Here is an 18,985-nt window from a genome sequence, read left to right on the forward strand (position 1 = left end):
GTCATACCAGCAGGTTTCCAAGGCGCCAGGGTCATACTGCTACCCAGCCTGAACTGTGACGGACCGCAGTCTCAGAGCACCTGCTCCCGCCAAGACGAGGTGCTTTGAACATCTAGTCAAGGTCCGGAGAACATCTGGTCTTTGCATTGCACTTGACCCGATCCTGTTTGCATACCATCCCAAACTACCGATGATGCCTTAGCAACAGCACCCAACCTGTGCACCAAGTTCTTTGGAGTGCATATCACGGACGACCCGACTTGGTCCACCAACACCACCAACCACCAAGAAGGTACAGCAGGGGTGCTATGAGTGTCCTTACCAGTAGCCTCTTAGTCTGGTACAGAAGTTGCCTGGTAGTTGACCTGGAGGCCCTTAAAAGGGTGTTGAGGACAATCATCCTGGACCTGGACCCGTCCCGCTGCCCCAAGAGAGCAACCAAAGAACCCTGGGACCGACAAAGACCATCTGGACGTCAAACTAATTGCATTATCAAATAATTGCAAATTGCATGATTTGATACTCCTGCCAACTTCTGTCCTCTTCAGCTTCTGATGTTTCCTGTTTCCCTCTTCGTCATCGGTGGTTGGCACCATGTGTTAGCCCTCGGCTCTGTCATCAGCTCACACACTACCAGACTGAGTCAGCCCAAAGAGGTCGGGTCTGATTCCTTCACACACTAACATGTTTCTGTGCCGACAAGCCATGCCCACTGGTGGCAAGAGATGACGCCCACTGTCCCCAAAAACTAGCCACGTCCACTATCCGTAAGTAACTGCTCCCACTGCCCTCAACTGGTCAAGCCTACTGTCCTCAACAAGATACACCCATTTCCCCAAAACCTTCTGTCCCCACATCACCACTCCTACTGTCTATATCTAGAGACCAAACTGTCCTCAACTGTGCCAAGGCAACTGTCGCCAACTAGCCATGCCCACTGGTCCTAGTTACAACACGACTGCCCCCAACCAGCAACGTGTACTTCCCTCAACTAGCCGCGCCCACTATCCACAACAAGTTACACCCACTGCACCAAACTACTTCCCCAACTAACCATTGCCCCAAAGTAGCCAAGACCACCATCCCTAAGTAACCACTCTTATTGTCCACATCTAGATACCCCAATGCTCTGAACTAGCCACATCTACAGTGCCAAACTTGTCAAGGCAACTGCACAGACTAGCAACACCCACTGGCCCAAGTAACGCCCACTGCTCACAACTAGCTGCGCCCACTGTCCACAACTAGAGACACCGACTGCACCAAACTACTGCCCCAACTAGTCATTGCAGCTTTCCCCAACTAACCACGCCTACTGTCCACAATGAGAGACACCCACTGCACCAAAGTAGCCAACTCCACTGTCCCACCAAGCCAAGGCCACTATCCCCAAGTACCCACCCCTACTGTCCACATCTAGATACCTCACTGCCCTAAACTAGCCAAAGCAACTGTCCCCAACGACTTGAAGCCACTGCCCGATCTATCCAAGGCAACGGTCCCCAACTAACCACACCCAGTGTCCCCCACTAACCACACCCAGTGTCCCCAACTAGCCGCACCCACTTACTTAAAGTAGCCAACACTACTATCCCGGCCAGCCAAGGCCACTATCCTCAGGTAACCACTCCCACTGTGCCCAACTAGCCACGTCAATTCTCCCCACCTAGATACACCCACTGTCCCCAACCGGATACACCCACTATCAGAAATACCAGATACACCCACTGTCCCAACTAGCCAACTAGCCAACTAGCCAAATAACCAGTCCCTCCGCTCCCAACAACCAGCATCCTCAGCTAGCCAAAGCTTCTAACCCTAACTAGCAACAGCCCGGACTATTTACCTGTTTTCAGGTTTACTATCCAACTTTGAAGGGTGTGTGTGTGTGTGTGTGTGTGTGTGTGTGTGTGTGTGTGTGTGTGTGTGTAGATGCACCGTGTTCAGATGTTCGGCGTGAGGAGCGTGCACGTATCCATGTGTGATCCATCTTCATCCTGGCTTGCTCTCTGGGCCCACTCCTCTTCCTCCTCCTGCCAGGAACACATCGATGCTTCACAAAAGACGCAATCTGTTATCCCCTGTCACTGAGCGGGGCCCAACAAGAGGTGTGTGTGTGTGTGTGTGTGAGTGTGTGTGTGTGTGTGAGTACTTTTGCCAGCTGATCAGTGAAAGTGAACGTTGCAGAGCTGGGGGAGGGGGGGGCTGAAATACAACATCCCTCTCTTTCTCACACACACACACACACACACACACACACACACACACACACACATACACAGCGTGTCTCAGCACAGTGCTTCTGAAGGCTTGAAATATTTATCTAGCTACGAGACGCTGGGACTTTTTAGAAAGCGGAGAGAGCACACACACACACACACACACACACACACACACACACACACACACACACACACACACACACACACACGATTGGTTTCCTGTACCTGGAGAGCCGTCTGCCAGGATTACCAGGTGAGACAGGCTGGGTGAGATTAATGTAGCGCTAAATTAATTATATGGCGTGATGCGAATGCACATGTGTACTCTCTCTCTCTCACACACACACACACATACACACACACACACACACACACACACACACACACACACACACACACACACAGTGATGTCAGGGGACCTGCACGTTCAAATATGCATGTGTTTGTGATGTAACAGTGCAGGAGGCGGGGGTTGTCGATGACGTCATGGCGGAGTCACATGACCACGCCGCCGCCGGCCCTCCATGTTTTATTTCTACTTTCCCTCTTTCCGTATGTCTGGGTTCTAAAATAAATGTTGGCTTTTTTTTTTTTTTTGTTTGACGAGATCTCTCCCGACAGCTGCTCCAACACACACACACACACACACACACACATATGCACAAAGCCTGATAAATAACATGGAGGAGGGTGAAGTCTGCTGCTCAGGTGTGGATGAGAGGGTGAATAAATGCATGTTTTTATGTGAGAGGGTGAATGTTTTTATGACACTATAAGACATGTGGACGAGAGGATGAATAATTATATCTATTTATGAGAGATTAATTGTTGGTTGAACGGTTAAATGTCTCTAATGGCGTCTGAGTGAGAAGGGGAATGATGGTCTGCAACCGAGACCACAGGGTTGATAACAAAATATCATTTCTTTTGTTGAGGGACGGCGACACCTGACGGAGCGGAGAGCTTCTCCACGCAGGACGACCGTCCAGAAGGTGTTCGGCTGGGGTCAACGCACAACAACACACACTCGCACATCTATTGTGCACTTTTTTTTTTGTCTCTCTCTCTTTTTCCCTTCTTCCCCCAGATGGAGTGACTCCCCCCATCATCCCCCCGTCCTCATTAACCTCGGCTGTGAGCGGAGACGCCGCCCTCGTTAGGGACATTTGGAAGGGACGGCGGGGGCCGCTAATCAAACCGGACAGCGAGAAAATACCACGGACACACACACACACACACACACACACACACACACACACGCTCACGCATATAAACACACACTGCTGGATAGCATTGAAACGGCGGTAAATAATGAAATAAAAGGCCTTTTGGCAATTAAAGTGATTAAACCCTCCAACAATGGAGGTCTGTGTGTGTGTGTGTGTGTGTGTGTGTGTGTGTGTGTGTGTGTGTGTGTGTGTGTGAGATGCCTATGTCCATTTGAAAGAGTTGCTATTCTGCATAAATGGCGAGTGATGGTGTGGGTGTGTGGCATCTGGAGTGTGTGGCACATGAAGACAGCAAGCGTCTGATGAGTGAACACACACACACACACACACACACACACACACACACACACACACACACACACACACACACACACACACACACACACACACACACACACACACACACACGCGGCTGTGAAAACACCTGTACAGTGTGGACTTCCTGTTATTAGAAATGACTTGTGTTTTCTATTGTTGTTTCCTGCGTCCTCGACCTCTTTTGAGCTCACCTGTGTGTGTGTGTGTGTGTGTGTGTGTGTGTGTGTGTGTGTGTGTGTGTGTGTGCACGGAGACATGAACAAGTGGTTTCCCAGGGGAGGGTGAAGGGGAGATGTTGTTGGGCTGCTGGCAACTCCCATTAACGTTAAATGGGAACAGTATATATAAATATACAGGGCGGGGGGACAAAATGGTGGCGGCGAAACCCGCATGCCACTTCCACCGCCGCTGATGGACTTGTCCTTCTGAAGACCGGCATGATTTATTTAAGCGAGGAGCGGCGGCGGCGGCGGCGGAGGACAAGTTCTCCTCTATTATTCATCCCTTCACGGAGTGGGGGCGGGGCTTAAAGATGAAAACATGACAGAAGGCTCCGCCGCCGCCGGCTCACCTCGGCGACCCCGTGGTCGACTCCACGGGAAGAGGCCGCGGACGCCAACACGGCCTCCTACCCGGAGGTCTTCGTCGTCGGCAGGACAACCTCCTTATCCGATCGATCGATCGATTTGAAACCCCACGGGACGTGAATACGCGCTTACAACACTGTTATTACATGCTATTACTGTGTTATTACAAGGACGGAGGTTATTAGCACAGCACTGGTGCTGGAGGTGCTGAGGAGGCACCTCTTCTGCCTGGTGCTGTGTTTCCTCACCGCTATAAATCACACATTGGCTGGTTATTCCCTCACCCGTCTCCCATACCCCCCCTGCCTCGCTCGCCACATCATTTCCCCGTCCTGCAGTGTCATCACTCGCGTCCGCCGGCCCTCTGGACCCTGACGGGCCGCTGTCTGCTGACGGGACTGAGGTTGAAAACAGAAAAGCTTCGCCAGCAGTCCCCCCACACCCCGGGCATCGACCGCTGCAGTTCATCCTCCCGGCCAGCGGGGGCAGCGGCGAGCAACAGGACGACTCGCAATCTTACCGTTTCATCTGCAGATGTTCATCCACCGCCGGAGGGAGGATGGAAGAGGGTCTCCGCCGTCTAGCATCTCCACGGTAACCGGGAGGGACATTCCTGGGGTTGCACCTGGTGGGAGTAAATCAGTGCTGGGATGTTTATGAGATGAGAACAACTTTATTTATCCCGAAGGAAATTGTTGTGCCAGAGTTTCAAGCAAAAACATAACAATAATAAATAATAGTAGGAAGGAGGGAGAATAAGAAATACAATAAAATATAAATTGTCAAGGTTAAGGCTATCAAGTGTTTTCAGGTCTTACAAATGATGTGTGTGTGTGAGAGAAACCAAGAAAATGTGTTCAGAGGTTCCCATCTTTTAGTCATTCATTCATTCATCGTCGCTGAAGATCATGGGGTGCTGGAGCCAATCACAGCTGTGATTGTTCACACTGGACCAATCACAGAGCTGCATACTGACACACACAACCATTCACCCTCTTATTCAGACCTCAGTTTTCCATCCACCGAGAGCTTCTGAATTATTTACCTGCGGGAAAATGTGTGTGTGTGTGTGTGTGTGTGTGTGTGTGAAGAGGGTGGAGTGAAAAAGCCCTCACAGAAGAGGTCCGACTCACTGCGCCCCCGTGTGGCCAAAAGTGGAACTACAGGACATGGCAGCCAGCGGGGGTTCAGCGTCGACACACACACACACGCACACACACACACACACACACACACACACACACACACACACACACACACACACACACGTGGAAAAACCCATACACACTCGGTAGGGCTGGAGATAAACAACACCTGCCTCAAGGGGAAACGGAGTATTTGCTTTTTACACAAAGTAGCAGTAGCAGTACAAAGTAGCAGTACTCTGCAGTAGAAGTACCTCGGAGGCAGCAGAAGTACTATTCAATATGTTTTCAGGATATCCGGTTATTTATTGACATTGTTAACAATTAAGAAACAACTAGCATATTTTAATATTCTTTTGAATAATTTTAAAGCATGTTCACATTTTTCTTGTGATATTTACGCTCCAATTGGTAGTTCACTATCCGTCCACTAGAGGGCGCTCCACAAACACATCATGACAACCGCTCAGCCATAGCGGTTGTGTGTGTGTGTGGTGTGTGTGTGTGTGTGTGTGTGTGTATGTATATGAGGTGGTCCTCCAGGTCTCCATCAACCTAAACCGTGGTTCAAAGAGGGTTACACAATCATCCTGCTCATATGCAATTGTTGGGAACACACACACACACACACACACATACACACACACACACACACACACATATTTCCTCCCTCTCACTCAACAAAGACTGACCACCAGTGCTTCAGAAATGGAGGGTTTATTATAGCCTCGTTATTTTGCATCAAAATACACAGATACACAGTGGAAGTAAACAAATAGTAGAGAATACACACAGCACATGACATGTGTGGACACGCACGCGCACGCACACACACACACACACACACAGAACAGCAGAAAAACCTGTTACGAGTAAAGGCAGCATGTGGAACAACAAAATACACAATTAAAAGCCCCTCGAGGGGGTTCTTAGTGAATTACTTCAAACTAAAACTTCCTCTGACCTCATTCTACCCGCCACCATCTTGCCTTTCAGTAAAAACAAAACACCTAAACTGTCACTTTGCCATGAGAGCACTACAGGAATTAATACGGTTAAGGACGGTTACATGTTCACAGCGGGTGTGTGTGTGTGTGTGTGTGTGTGTGTGTGTGTGTGTGTGTGTGTGTGTTGGGGTCGGCAATCGTGCTAAACAAAAAAGTAAACAAACAAAACCCCGGTGTGATGGAGGTTCTTCGAGGATCTCAGCAGAGGGACTTGGGCCGAACCTTGGGGAAGAGCTGCGGGAGGAGACACCTGGTTGGTGAAGGTTTTTGGGGTGAAGGTGGAACCCCGACGAGAAGGACTCACCCCGAAGTAGTTGTTGGGTACGAGGCCCTCCCTGCCGCACAGCGCCGCCCACCACCACGCCGAGCCCTCCGGCTTCTGCAGGATGGTCACCATGTCGCCCTCCCTGAAGCTCAGCTCGTCGCCCCCCTGCGCCGGGTAGCTCCACAGGGCGTAGAGCACGCCGCTGTTCTCCAGCCCCATGGCGTCCTCCACGCCTGGCGGCGGACGGACGCGTTGAAGATCACGCGAGAAACAAACAAACAAAAAAAATCGACGTGGCCTCACCCCTCAGGAAGGTCTCGCAGTCCTCGAACCCGACGGCGTACGGGTCGCACTTCTGGGACGCCGTGGCGCCGTCGCTCTCCGTCATCGCCATGACGGCGGCGCCGTTACGCACCAAGAACTCGCACAGGGGCCGGTCGTTGCAGGAGGCGGCGCAGTGCAGCGGCGTCCTGGAAATGGGAGAGAAGTTCCTCGTAAGGCCTGAGAAGTTCCTCAGAAGTTCCTCTCGGCGTCTCCTTACCAGCCGTGGCTGTCCGGCGCGCTGACGTTGGCGCCGATGCGGACCAGGAAGTCCACCACGTTGTAATGGCCGCCGCAGATGGCGTTGTGGAGCGCGGTGATGCCCTCGTCGTTGGGTTGGCTCGGGTCGCTCATCTGACGTGAAGATGGGGGTAAAAAAAAAAACCAAACATGTTATACACGGTACTCGTCCGTGCATGGGTATCACCGTGTTATAGCACCATAACAGTCCTTGCTCGTGGTAGAACATGGTAATAGTCCATGCTAGGCTATCATCGTGTTCTAACATGCTACCAGTCGTCCCCGAGTGTGTTTCGCACCTCCTGCACCGCCCGCTGCACCGTCTCCAGCTCCCCCACCAGCGCCCCGTCCAGCAGCAGCACCAGCGGGCTCAGCCGGGCCCGTCTGGACGTGGACCGGTGCTCCCTCTTGGCCCGCCGCAGGATGGAATGGAAGCTCTGGGCGGAGATGGGAGATGGTTGACGTAGAAGAAGCGCTAGCTAGCTACGGCTGTCAATCGGTGATGCGGTTATTGATGGGGGCTTCTTACTCTGTGATCTTGGGAGGGGGGCGTCTGAGTCGGAAGGGAAGGTGGAAGGGCGGGTTGGTCCTCCCCCTCCGAGGAGCTGCTGGTCTCGCTCCCCTGCTCGCCCTTCTGGCGGTGGACCTTCCGCTGGAAGAGCTTGTTGATGAGGTTCCTGTACTGGTTGGGCTGGTAGTGGGAGGTCTTCTTCAGCGGCTGCGAGTGGTCCACCGAGCCGCGCCTCTTCAGGGCGCGTGGTATCTCCGCCCTGATGCGCAGGAGCTCCTCCAGGTTGGGGATCTCCTGGCGCTGGGCCTCGGGGGCCACCACGGGCTGCAGCCTGGTGGGGCTGAGTGGCCGGGGGGCTCTGCTTCCCGGCGCCGGACCAGGCTCCGCCTCCTTGCCGCCCTCCGACGGGCCGAGGGATTCGCCGATCACGGGCATGTGATGCACAAAGTCCATGCGCTCCAACTCTGCATCGATGTCCCCCGGGTTCAGAGCTGCTGACACACACATACAGGTGAATCACACCGTGCTAAGCTAACATGCTATGCTAACATTAGCATGTGTGGGGGGGTGGGCTACCGTCACTGTAGATGGCAGGCTGCCTCAGCTCAGGAGGGTGCTGTTGCAGCTTCCCTTGTTGCCGGAAGAATTCCCTATGAGTGGACATGTGCGGGGGGTAGGGACCCATGTCCCCTTCTGGACCCGCCCTCCCAGGGCCCCGGGGGGACATGGCCCCCCAGTGCGGGTTCTGGAGGCGCATGATGACGGACAGGGGGATAGGTTTCCTCTGGCGGGACTGTGTCGACACCGGCGGGATGGAGATGCGGGAGATGATGGGCTGGGGGTGGTAGGGGGAGTGGAGCGGTGACGTGGCGTCCGGGGGGATGGAGATCCGGGCGTTCCGAGGAAGAGAACCATGGGCGAACTGGAAGAAGTGGAGGGAGCAAAGGTGAGTGGCTAAATGTCTCTATGTGACATAAATAAGAGCGAATTTAGTATGTCTCTATGTGACCGGTGAATGAGGGTGACTGGTTGTATATCTCTATTGGGCATACAAGTAAGGGGGTCAATGGTTGTATGTTTCTATTCGACATACAAGTAAGGGTTGAATGGTTGTATGTTTCTATTTGACAAACAAGTAAGGGTTGAATGGTTGTATGTTTCTATTTGACATACAAGTAAGGGGTTGAATGGTTGTATGTTTCTATTTGACAAACAAGTAATGGTTGAATGGTTGTATGTTTCTCTTTGACATACAAGTAAGGGGTTGAATGGCTGTATGTTTCTCTTTGACATACAAGTAAGGGGTTGAATGGCTGTATGTTTCTATTTGACATACAAGTAAAGGACACACAGATGGTGTGAGAGGAGAAGACGCAGAGTAGAGATGACTGAAGGTCCCCTGAAGAACCTGGGAAAAAGAAAAAGCAGCAAACATGCCTTTTTGGGGCTCTGGGCCGGCGGGGGGCCGTCGAGGTTGGATTCTCTCCAGTTGCTGTTCGGCACCGACGGTCGCAGCCACTCCGTCTCTGTGGCGGGAAGGTTTTAGCCGTTAGGACGGGACAAATCAACACATGAAGCAGAAGCCGGTATTAGTCACATCTTCAAGTACTTGGACAGCAACAGGTTGCAAGACCTTCACTTTAATATCTAAAAGATGAAGAGTGCCGTCTAGGAATGGCAAATTCTAAACTTTGAGCCCTGTTGGGGCAAAAAACAAATAGTAGATAGATTCATATTTGATTGATTGTTGCTGTCCAAACACCCGGGAGGCTGTCGCGTGAGACGAGTCAACCAACTGTCGTAGGTGTGGTGCGGTTTCCTCTCATAGGACAGGTCCAGATCCGTCTCGTTCCACTTGCCAGGGCTCCTCTGTCGCTGCACACCTTCATCTAGGATGGAGCAAGACGGAGTGGGGATGGGGGGAGGCGAGGAGGAAATGTCAAGAGAAGGAATGCTCTGAAGAACAAAAGTATAGCTTCAGGAGGCTTCAACTGTGAGGGAGCAAAGACAGTGCCTTGTTTCTGCCTGGGCAATGGGCCGGTCGCCCTGTACACTGTCGTTAATCATCAAAAATTTGCCTTATTTTTCTAAATGGCTTGTCTAATGTACAAGGTGTTACATGGACTTGCCCCACCTCCCATGTCGGACTTTCTCAAAAAAAGGGCTAACAGTGGTCTCAGGACCAGGGCCTCCTCTAGAGGGGACTCTGAGGTCCCGCTCAGAAAAACAGCCATTGGACAAAATGCTCTTTCTGTTAAGGCAAGATCTGGAAGAGTCTCACTTGCCATTAGGGAGTGTCCAAAATGACAAACCTTTAAAACTCACCTCAAGCAGTGGTTGAAAGGAAATCAGTCCCGTAACCACTAACTCTTAACTTCTTAGTAATGAACTGTGCTGTTATTGTAACCTCTTGCTCTTTCTTATGTCTTGTTGTGTCTTTCAGTTACCTGCCGAGGGACTGCGGATGTAAATTAGCATCTTTGCTACAATCCGGCATATTTACATCTATCAGATGCGTCTGAATGGATGTTCATTAATGTACACTATCAAATAAACAAATAAACAAACCATAATCTGAGGTTACTTCACAGAAAATCTGAAGCAGTTCCAAAAAATGTTCAAAGGGACCCAAGGACCAATGAGTGCCGGCCCAGCGGGGTCACATGCGCACACCTGGCTGCCAACCGAAAGGCAATCTGAACATTTGCCAAAACCGGGATTAAACTCATTTGGCTTGGTGTTGAGTAAGAGTGCAGTTTGGACCTCAGAGGTCAGTTCCTGTGAGGTGACGGCGGCGGGGCCGGGGCGGACACTCTGATTGGTTCCCGAGGTGGGTAGTCAACCGTCTCTTAAACTGGATTAGTTTCCACCGGTTCAGGGATCAGCTTCGGTTTAGCTGGCACCGGAGGTTGGTCAATAAACTGAGACTAGGATTCAGTCAAACTGAGACTGGGATTACGGCGAGCTCACTCAAAGCGGGATCACAATCAATAAACTGAATATGGGATTGAGTTAAACTGAGACTGAGATTAGAGCCGGTTCAGTCAGACTGGGATTACAGCCAAACTCAATCTGGGATTACACGCCGTGGTCTCTAACAGCTCACCACTCAAACTACAGTCAATACACTCATATGGGGCTACAGACACTGAAAGTGGGATTAGAGCCGGTTCACTACAACCGGGATTACAGTCATACTCCAACTGGGAATGCTGTCAGTAAACTCAAACAGGGATTATAGCCAGTTGATTCAAAGTGGTATTACTCTAACCAGGATTACAGTCAGTTCAATAGAACTGGGATTACAGTCAATAAACTCAATCTGGGTATATGACCAGTTCGCCCAAAGTGGGATTACGGTCGATAATCTCAAACTGGGATTAGGGTCAGTAAACTAAAACATGGATTATAGCCCGTTGATTCAAGGTGGGATTACTCTACCCAGGATTACAGTCAATTCAATAGAACTGGGATTACAGTCAATAAACTCAATCTGGGTATATGACCAGTTCACTCAAAGTGGGATTACCGCCGATAATCTCAATATAGGATTACAATTGATTATGTCAAACCTGGATTACAGCCAATAGACTCAAAGTGGGATTACGACCAGTTCACCCAAAACTGGATTACAGTCATAGTCGAATTGGGATACAGGCAGTTCACTCAAACTGGGACTACAGCCAATAATATCAGTCTGGGATTACAACCAGTTCATCCAAACTGGGATTGCAGTCCCTAAACTCAAACCGGAATAACAGGCAGCTCATCCGACATGGGATTACAGTCACTATACTCAAATTGGGATTACAGTCACTAAACTCAAACTGGGATTAAGGTCAGTAAACTCAAACTGGGATTGCGGTCCCTAAACTCAAACTGGGATTATGGCTACTGAACTCAAATTGGGATTAGGGTCAGTAAACTCAAACCGGGACGACAGGCAGTTCATCCGACGTGGGATTACAGTCACTAAACTCAAACTGGGATTACAGTTACTGAACTCAAATCGGGATTAGGGTCAATAAACTCAAACCGAGATTGCAGGCAGTTCATCCGTCGTGGGAATAACGTGACCACGGCGACCTTCATCCGATCAAACCACGTCCCAACCTGTCTTTGGGTCTGGGCGGCCGGTAGCAGAACAGCGTAATCTCACCGGTGCTCCTGAACCCGGACAGGTTCCTGGGCAGCGTGGCGGCCCCGGGGGGGTTGAAGGACAGCGGCGAGGGCCCCCTCTCCGGCCGCGGGGACCGCCGGCCCATCTGGGAGGACTCGTAGGGCGACAGCAGGCCGGACGGAGAGGAGCTCGGGGACGGGCTCCGGTCCTGGTAGCCGGTCGACGACTTTCGGCGGCGGCTGTCCGGCGAGCGCTTGGGGCTGCGAGGGCCGTAGGAGAAGATGTCGGAGCGGGGAAGGGGGGAGTGCGCGGACCTGTGGATCTTCGGGGACGACTGCGGGCTGAAGGACAAGTCCGGGGACGGAGGGACGCTCTTGGACTCGGCGGGGAGGAAGGCGACGGAGAACGGCAGGGAGCTGGTGCTGCTCGACTCCCTCAGGGGGAAGGAGGCGCCCGGCTTGGGTTTCTCTCTGAGGGACGAGGTGCTGCTCTGACGGAGGACCTCCACCTACAGAGAAGACCACCCGTGAGGTTCTCACCCTAACAGAAACATCTGGAGAACCCCCCCACCCCAGAAAAGAACATCTCAAACTAGGAGGTACCACCAACTCTGGTTCAGTCGGTGTCTGCATGGGGTTCCTTCAGGTTCCTCACACATGCAGGAGGTTCACCGTTTGTCACCATGTGTGCATGAGAGGGTGAATTGCTGGATGTTGATTGGTCCAGGGGATCAATCCTCACAGCCAATCACAGCTAAGCTAGCAGAGCATGACAGGGTGAATTGCTGGATGTTGATTGGTCCAGGGGATCAATCCTCACAGCCAATCACAGCTAGGCTAGCAGAGCATGAGAGGGTGAATTGCTGGATATTGATTGGTCCAGGGGATCGGTCCTCACAGCCAATCACAGCTAGGCTAGCAGAGACTGAATGATTGACATCTCTGCTGTGACCGAACGGTAAAAACAGATATTCTTACCGTCCAGTGAAAAACCAGAACGTTGTTTTTAAAATACCACTAATTCTTATTTCTTCTGGTTTGTTTAAGCATGTAGAGGAATAAGCTACATGTCCTGAGGCTTCTTCTCTGGAGGAAGCCGCTTCCCTGCCTGGTCTTCCTGGTTCCACGGCTTATTTTTAATCATGTAAAAACCAGCCAAACAGGAGAACCTGCCCGGGCCTGTCAGCCACAGCTGCAGGGATGCAACGCTGAACGAGCACCTGGGACGCCGGCGTGCTGGACGAGGCCTCCTTCAGCATGGAGTCGAACTGCTTGGACAGCTGGTCCGCCGTGGCCAGCGAGGCGTTCAGGTCGTCGTTGATGGTCTGGACTGGGGACGAAAGCGAGGAGATTAGGGCCGAGGGACAGGAAGAAGAAGTAGAAGACGTTCGCCGGACGCCGCCGGGACTCACACAGCATGTTGCTGCCGAAGCTGGCCTGCGAGCTCATGGTGGACGGTCGGCTCCTGGAGGAGACACGGAGAAGATCAGAACTTTGAGGAAGGCTCCGATGGAGGCGGCGTTCTGTGGTTCTCCGGATGATTTACAGCCGAGGCAGGGGAGCTGCGCCCCTTAGCCCCGGGGCCGCCGCCGCCGTAACGCTGGCGTGACTGGCGGGGAAGCGCTGACTCAACAACAGCTGGCGTCACGACGTCAAGGATGATTTATTGTGGACCTTCTCAGTTTTATGGTATGAAAACAGGTTTGATTTTCAGAGGTTTGAGGACAAGTCAGGAGCATTAGATGTTAGACGGTGGACCAAATTGTGTAGATTCGAAATGTTTGATGTTTGACTCGAGACGTTTGATGTTTGACTCGAGACGTTTGATGTGTATCGCAAGATGTTTGATGTTCATCTTCAGACATTCGATTTCGGATACGAGACATTTGATGTTTGACTCGAGCCGTTTGATGTGTATCGCAAGACGTTTGATGTTTAACTTGAGACACTCGATTTTGCATACGAGACATTTGATGTTTGACTTGAGAAGTCTGATTTTAAATTCCGGACGTCTGATTTTGGACGAGAGACATCTGAATTTAGAAGTGAGTCGTCTGATTTTAGAAATGAGACGTCGGATTTTTGACGTTAGATTTGAGACCTTTGATGTTCGATTTGAGACCTTTGATGTTAGCTTATAAACCTGAAATCTTTGATGTTTTCTATGGGACATTTGAACTTAGACAGGAAGTGTTTGAGAACCCAAGCAGAAGAACATTGAGCGAGGTGAGGCAGAAGAACGTGGAAGGAACCCAGACAGGAGAACCACACATAGATCAAGGAACCTTCAAGCAGAAGATCTCACCGCTGCGTCACCATGACGACCAACACCACATTTATTCCCGTCAAAATAAAAAAGCTTTTTCCCACGCGTGGCACGGAACCTGAACACCTCAGCGGCTGCCATTCGGCGAGCGGTGCTGACGTGGGGAACAACGTGGAGGAGTACTTTCCTTGGGACAACAGTGTGTGTGTGTGTGTGTGTGTGTGTGTGTGTGTGTGTGTGTGTGACCCCGACAACTTTACTGGAACAAACCTGTTACATAAGCCCCGCCCCCATTCCTGGAACGTCTGGGACGCTTATCTCCGCTGGAGGGTGTTTACCCCGACAAACCCTACATCCACTTTCGCCTGCTTCCGGCATATACTTTTACACACACTTTGATTACTTGCAAGTGGGCACACACACACACACACACACACACACACACACACACACACACACACACACACACACACACACACACACACACATTCATCCTGGGTTAGATCACCGTGGTGTGTTCAGGTGCCGTCAGGGGGCAAAAGCACAAAAATAAAATAAAAAAAAAACACTTTGGCGAACTTGCAAGTGCACAACACACACACACACACACACACACACACACACACACACACACACACACACACACACACACACACACACACTCACAGTTGGACCTTGGTTAGATCACTGTGGTGCATTCAGGTGCTGTCAGGAGACAAAGGCACAAAAATAAGAAAAAAATAAAAAAAAACACTTTGGTGAACTTGCAAGTGCACAACACACACACACACACACACACACACACACTTGGCTGTGGGTTAGATCACCATGGTGCATTCAGGTGCCGTCAGGAGACAAAAGCACATAAATACAAAATGAAAAAGGGACACTTTGATGAACTTGCAAGTAAGTGCGCGCGCACACACACACACACACACACACACACACACACACACACACACACACACACACACACACACACACACACTTGGCCCTGGGTTAGATCACTGTGGTGCATTCGGGTGCTGGCAGATGCTTTTTGGAGATTGTCACGAGGAGAAAGAGGACCAGAAGAGGGAGGAGGAGAAAGACAATTCATTGACTACGTTGATGAGCTTCACGTTGACTTAATGACCTGCTGCTTCTGCGTCACCCGTAGCAACGCCCCATAACCCGTGGATATCACGGGCTGTCGCTGGAATCACTGCTGAAGGTTCTCCACCAGGTTCTCCTCATGAGTTCTTCTCCATCTTCCTCCCAGTCCAGAAACAGCGGAGGCGAATGGGTTGGCGTCTCTGTCTGCGGACCCGATGATTGACATTTAACCCGGCCGGGTTAAGCCCCGCCTCTAGTACCAACGACAACTGTGATTGGCTGCGATTGGATTCGCTTTGGGTTCCTCCCATGTTCTCCTCCCTTGGTTCTCTCCAGGTTCCCCGTCTTCTGTCAGCAGGCTGGCTGAGGACCTCAAGCCGTCTGTAGGTGTGTCTGACAGCCTGAACGGTTGGACTTTGATTGACAGCTGTCCAGTTAGTGTTAAACCCCGCCTCTCACCCCAATGACAGCTGTGATTGGCTGAGAGTTCTTCTGAGGAGCATCTATTCCAGGCCTGCTGACCTGCTCTGGGCTTTTTTAAAAATAAATAAATAAAACCGTAAACCAAACCTGGGGTTTTCTCTGTTCGGATTCCATGGAGGAAAAACCAAAATAACAGCAGACCACGCCCTGGCAGCCTCTGGCTTCGCTCCGGGTTTAGAGAAGCGGAGCTGAAACCTCCATGAAAACCACAGAGGTTTTCTTCTCATGTTGGACCGAGCCTTCTCAAAGTGCCTCCCTCCTTCCTCCGCCGTCCTGAGAAGTCGGTTGTCTTCCCTCCACAAACCCCCGCTTCGCTGCCACAATGGCGTATCCTTCCTCTCGGCCGGGAAACTTGGACGTGACTTAGTGATTACGCAACGCCGGCCTCGCTTCCCTCCTGGCGACGAGCGGCGAGCACAGCGTCGCCGTGGAGCTCGGGTCACGGCCGGCAGAAGGCTCAGGAATTTGAGCCGGGAAATAAAAACATAAAAAAAAACAAGATAAAGGACGCAGAAGTTCCCACAGGTGTGAAAGCCAGCTCATGCATTTTAAAATGAGACTGACTCACACACACACAAACACACAAACTTGCCCGCGTGCACACACACACACACAGGTTACACACAATTACTCCCCATTCTGTTAGCTTTCTTCTGTTAGCCGTTCAACAGTTAGCCTTCGAGTGTTAGCACCTCTGCTGTTAGCTCCTTGACTCTTAGCCCTCCCACAATTAGCCCCCACTCTGTTAGCCAGTCAGCTTCTGTTATTAGCTGCCCCACTGTTAGCCCTTCTCCAATTACACCCCATTCTGTTAGTTTTTTGCTGTTAGCCCTTTAGCTGTTAGCCTTCCGTTATGAGCTCCTCCGCTGTTAGCCCATCTGTTACCCCCTCTGCTGGTAGCTACTAGACTTTCAGATCTTTGCCAATTACCCCCCCCCCCATTCTGTTAGCCCCTCTTTCGTTGTTACCCCATCCACTGTTAGCACCTGTGCCTGTACCCCATCGGCTGTTAGCCCCTCGACTTTTAGCTCTCCCACAAGTAGCCTCAATTCTGTTAGCCCTTTGGGTGTTAGCCTTGCGTTGTGAACTCTGCCACTGTTAGTCCATCTTCTGTTGGCTCCGCTGGTACCCCCTCTGGTCCTCAACTTTTAGACTTTTTCAGGCTATTTCGGGCCAGTCGAGACTTCAGCCATTAGCCCCTCAACTGCTAGCTCTTCTGATTTTAGCCCTTAACCGTTAGCTCTAAATAATGTATTTTTTTCCAGCCGGGCTATATTTTGTAAAGGGAGGTACTTCAGCCATTAGCCCCTTTGCTGTTGACAATCAGCTGTTAGCATTTTATTGTTTGCGCTTCAGCTGCCAGTCCCTCAGTTGCTAGCCCCTTCGCTGTTAGCCTTTTGTTGTTAGCTCCTCTGCAGTTAGCCCTTCAGCTGTCACCCTTGTGTTTTTAGCACTTTGGCAGTTAGCCCCTCTGCTGTTGTCCCCTATTCTTTTAGCCCTTCCGCTGTTAGCCACCCGCTGTTAGCCACCCGCTGTTAGCCCTCTATTGTTGAGAAAGGCTCTATGGTGAATTTGGAAACAAAAAACAGTGAAACGGGGACGTTTTAGCTGATGATCTCTTTTGGTTTGTGTATTTTCCTTTCAGTCGGCAGCTGGATCGCTGTCATAATATTTTTAATCGCAAAAACAAACACTGGTCCAAAGTGAAAACAAGCCTGGCTCAATCAACCTCTTGATATAATCCCATCTCTAGAACTTTCTGCAAAATCACAAACGGGTCAACAAACCATCTCGCTGGGAGGCTCTCGCCCGTAAATAAGCTCCCGGATCTCACACAGATGTTACTTCTCAAGAATTCCTGACTGGTCAGCGTCAACCATGAAAACTCCGGCCCGGCCGAGGCCTGTAATCCATCCAGATTAGGATTGGAGACGATTCTGGGCTCAAAGCTTCACACGCCAGGAGGCGAGGTGAGGTGAGGCCTGGTGGGGTTGTGCAATTGCACCTCAGTCAGTAACACACACACACACACACACACACACACACACACACACACACACACACACACACACACACACACCTTCAGAACATGACATGCGGGTTACTCACATAGGCTGGAGGTTCTCAGACACTCCACCCAAAGGGCACACAAGGGGACGTTAAACTTTATCCTCAGTTAGTCACTTCCATGCTTCACCTTTACGCCACTGGGGACACGCGCGCGCGCGCACGCACGCACACACACACACACACACACACACACACACACACACACACACACACACACACACACACACACACACACCATTCTTCTCCATACCAGCCAATGAAAATAGTCCCAACAAGTTGTCATTAGGCCTCTCCAGGCGGGTAACATCTATGACACACACACACACACACACACACACACACACACACACACACACACACACACACACACACACACACACACACCCTACTGCAGGATGTTTGCCGGCACCACGTGACTCAGGAATCTCTCGGAGACACGCAACATTCCTGGTGTGCGTGGACGGCGAGCGTGTGGAGCAACATATCGCATCCACGGGAACCCCACGGATGTACGCGTCTGATTCCCTGCGCATGCGCAGTGTGAATTCCAAGGACCGGAAATACAAGTAAATATGTGCGTTTAATGAGCACCTCGGAATAAACCCTGACATGGTCGGAATATTTTTTGGTTGGTTGTGGATCCCTGCGGATGAGGGAGGTTTTCCCCGGCCGCTGGGCGGCTGGGGCCCCCCGGGAGGGGCCACCCCTTGCACAGGACCCCGGTTTTCCCCGCAGACGGGAATAGCCACATCTGATTTTCATTAGTCGCAGAAGAACAAGCTCCTCCTCGCGTTATGGTGGAAGAAAAGCAGGAGGACAGAGGGACAACCGAAATGAAACTTTTCAAGGAGGAACCAGGGAGGGGGTGATTCGGAGAAATAAAGCAAAACTCCTCACCTCGGGAAGGGACACCACCGAGGAACGGCTCCGCGTCCTGCGTGGATCCACCTCGGAGCGTTGTGGACCTTCTCCGCCTCCTCTTCCTCCTCCTCCCCAGCGGAGGGTTCGTCCCGGAGGCGTTGCCGGAATCGGACGGCCCCTCCGGCTGTAACCCGACCCAGGTGCGGAGAAAGGGGGGCAGGTGAGGCCCCCCGGCGTTACTCGTTA

The 18,985-nt window shown here is 51.4% G+C and overlaps 1 protein-coding gene and 1 long non-coding RNA gene across 2 annotated transcripts in view; both read right to left on the reverse strand.

The window, feature by feature from the left end:
• Nucleotides 1–4,981, reverse strand: part of LOC147224125 (uncharacterized) — a 5,375-nt gene extending 394 nt beyond the window's left edge. The window contains exons 1-3 of the long non-coding RNA XR_015107500.1: nucleotides 4,877–4,981; nucleotides 1,939–2,033; nucleotides 1–448 (exon numbers count right to left, since the gene is read on the reverse strand). The exon at nucleotides 1–448 is cut by the window's left edge and continues 394 nt beyond it. This is a non-coding gene — a long non-coding RNA (uncharacterized LOC147224125). The remainder of the gene's footprint in view (nucleotides 449–1,938; nucleotides 2,034–4,876) is intronic.
• Nucleotides 4,982–6,202: 1,221 nt separating this feature from the next.
• ppp1r13l (protein phosphatase 1, regulatory subunit 13 like) lies at nucleotides 6,203–18,882 on the reverse strand. The gene is made up of 13 exons (XM_086165122.1): nucleotides 18,776–18,882; nucleotides 13,377–13,429; nucleotides 13,185–13,294; nucleotides 12,005–12,473; nucleotides 9,642–9,734; nucleotides 9,283–9,371; nucleotides 8,422–8,767; nucleotides 7,864–8,336; nucleotides 7,634–7,771; nucleotides 7,315–7,448; nucleotides 7,077–7,243; nucleotides 6,813–7,006; nucleotides 6,203–6,742 (listed from the first exon to the last, which is right to left on the reverse strand). The coding sequence occupies exons 2-13, from the start codon at nucleotides 13,411–13,413 to the stop codon at nucleotides 6,707–6,709; spliced, it is 2,286 nt and encodes a 761-aa protein (XP_086021248.1). The 5' UTR covers nucleotides 13,414–13,429; nucleotides 18,776–18,882; the 3' UTR covers nucleotides 6,203–6,706.
• Between the last annotated feature and the right edge of the window lie 103 nt (nucleotides 18,883–18,985).

The sequence above is a fragment of the Fistularia commersonii genome, chromosome 18 (assembly GCF_037954325.1).
Source record: "Fistularia commersonii isolate RoL2024-O1a breed Wild chromosome 18, RoL_Fcom_v1.0, whole genome shotgun sequence".
Lineage (NCBI taxonomy): Eukaryota > Metazoa > Chordata > Actinopteri > Syngnathiformes > Fistulariidae > Fistularia > Fistularia commersonii.